The sequence below is a fragment of the Hordeum vulgare genome, chromosome 2H (genome assembly GCF_904849725.1).
Source record: "Hordeum vulgare subsp. vulgare chromosome 2H, MorexV3_pseudomolecules_assembly, whole genome shotgun sequence".
NCBI lineage: Eukaryota > Viridiplantae > Streptophyta > Magnoliopsida > Poales > Poaceae > Hordeum > Hordeum vulgare.
In genome coordinates this window covers 465,669,995-465,672,122 of record NC_058519.1, presented here as the reverse complement: position 1 = coordinate 465,672,122, position 2,128 = coordinate 465,669,995, and the positions used below count along the sequence as shown (strand labels likewise).

Genomic DNA, 2,128 nt, shown 5'->3' with positions numbered 1-2,128 from the left:
GCATACAAAAGTTATCAAATGTTGTCAAGATTCGTGCAAAACAGAATCAACAAGAATCGATGCATGTGTGTAAAGTACAAACATGTCGCGTGTGGGCCTTATCATTTGGGTTTTAGTTTTTCAATGTTCTTTATTTTTCAAAAAATTAATGAAACTGCCCGATCTATTTTAATGGTTTTGCTTATAATTTGAAAAGTCAGATTGTTGGTGTACCAACATAAATAGGGAAAATCCAATTTGTGATACTCCTGAACATCGAGATCGAGTTACATGGAAACCTACACCACCTAAATATCCACAATCAAATACTATCTCTGTTCATGTCAACCTTTTTTACGATTCGATATTTGCCCTACAACCATTCAGGTTTCTTTGAGTCTTTGCAGTCTTCTCCTATCCTACCACGACCATCCTAGCTAGTCCGCTAGTAATCACCACCGCGGGGTCGCCGCTGCCTGGCCGCGCTCCTCCGGTCGCTGCCGTGGACGTAGTCGTCGTCGACGAAGCTCGGTCTCTCCGTCCGGTCCCCTCGGAACGAGAAGAACCTCTGCGCACCATCACAAACAAAATTCGTGACATGTAACATCGGAACACAGCTAGCTAGTACCAAAGTGACAGAAAAAATGTTTCCAGGGTACCCTTGTCCTTGAGCCAGTGGACGCCTGCAACTGAGCGAAGTCAAGGACCCGGAGGAAGAGCTCGTATCCCCTGTCGGTGAAGTTCTTGAGGTAGAAGACGATGAGGTCGCCGGCGTTGGCCCGCAGGTACCGCAGCCTCTCCTCGATGTTGGGCTCGTACTGCATCACCAGCGGCCGCACGAAGTTCTCGTACACGATGTCAGAACCCTGGTCAAAGGGCAGAAGGTCTCTGTTCAGACATGGATCGATCAACAGACCACCAGAACTTGGCAACTTACCCTCGTCTGGGGGTACCAGAGGTAGACGAGGAAGGCGAGCTTGACTTCGTAGTACATCGGAATCCTGCGATCCGAACGAAATGGTCTGTCAGACAACAGATTTCTTTCTTTCTTTCAAAAGGGGGCATAGGGCAGAGTACTGAGTACGACGGCCACATTTGATGAGTGAATGTGTTGTGGCCGGCGATTAGTACCTCGATATTAGGGCGCCTGCGATTTCATCGAATATGACCAGGATGACCAGGATGATCCTGCAAAGTTGCTGAAATTCGTCAAGCTCTGCAACTGGAAGGCCAAGATCTCTAACCCGTTATTCCATCCCAGTATCTCAAGAAGTCAAACTACATAGGCATTCTGGCAATTGCATGACGCGTCCTCCAAATTGCTGAAACTTGGTACTGGCGCGTCATAAATCCTAGTAATTCTAGCAATTGTAAGCATCGCGTACAGACCGATCCAACAAACCAAAGAATGAGAATTACTCCAAGATAAAGGCTCGTGGATCCCTACCAATACTGGCACCAAAACCGGAGCTGATCGGTCCGGCCGGTCCGCTGCTCGATCGCCTTGAAGCACTCCAACGCCGGCATAGCATACCCGAACAGAACCCTGCAGCCCAAGCGATCAGCGATCGAGTCGACGGAGCAGAGGAATGGAAAATCCCGCCAGAAATTACAGGCAAACCGAGGTAGAAACGAGAACGGAGGAACTCACTTACGTGAGGAATTTCGTCAGCAGCTCGACGGACATCGTGAGCCGGCTTTGATTTCTCGTGGAACAGGAGGCCAAGATCCGTGTAACCTATCTACCTAATTTCTTGATGAGTTCTCGGAAACAAAGATAATGGCCGCCCCTCCCAAGTGATGTGTTTGGTGTGGCCTGTGACTTGCTTACCTGCCAAGTTGCTTGCGGGCAGGAGAAGACAGGTGGTTAGCTTCGCTCAGCCTCTGCTCGAAACGGAATTTACGTTACTGCCCTTTCAGCTCCGTTGTGCGGTCAATGATTAGTGGGTCATGGGATTGGGAGTTTGGGATTTGGGGTCCATGCTGGATATGTCCAGGCCTCCAGGGATTGGGAGTATCAGTGAATATACTAAAAGTCAAAGGCAAAGGTGAATGGGAGTATGAGCAAAAGGAGAGCTGAATAATGTGTAAGCATAATCTGGTGCTATTAGATGGTGTGACACGAAACCTACCAAAACCGAAAGTGATA

At 48.5% G+C, this 2,128-nt stretch overlaps 1 protein-coding gene across 2 annotated transcripts; it reads right to left on the bottom strand.

Annotated features, from left to right (window-relative positions):
* Positions 1-222: 222 nt before the first annotated feature.
* Positions 223-1,856, bottom strand: LOC123426680 (putative HVA22-like protein g). 2 transcript variants are annotated; one of them, XM_045110547.1, is made up of 6 exons: positions 1,631-1,856; positions 1,427-1,525; positions 1,111-1,167; positions 917-980; positions 639-845; positions 223-547 (listed from the first exon to the last, which is right to left on the bottom strand). In XM_045110547.1, exons 2-6 carry the CDS (start codon positions 1,504-1,506, stop codon positions 425-427), a joined length of 531 nt encoding a protein of 176 aa, XP_044966482.1. In that variant the 5' UTR covers positions 1,507-1,525; positions 1,631-1,856; the 3' UTR covers positions 223-424. The 2 variants fall into 2 exon arrangements, with proteins under 2 accessions (XP_044966482.1, XP_044966481.1); XM_045110546.1 differs by having other exon boundaries at positions 1,635-1,854.
* Between the last annotated feature and the right edge of the window lie 272 nt (positions 1,857-2,128).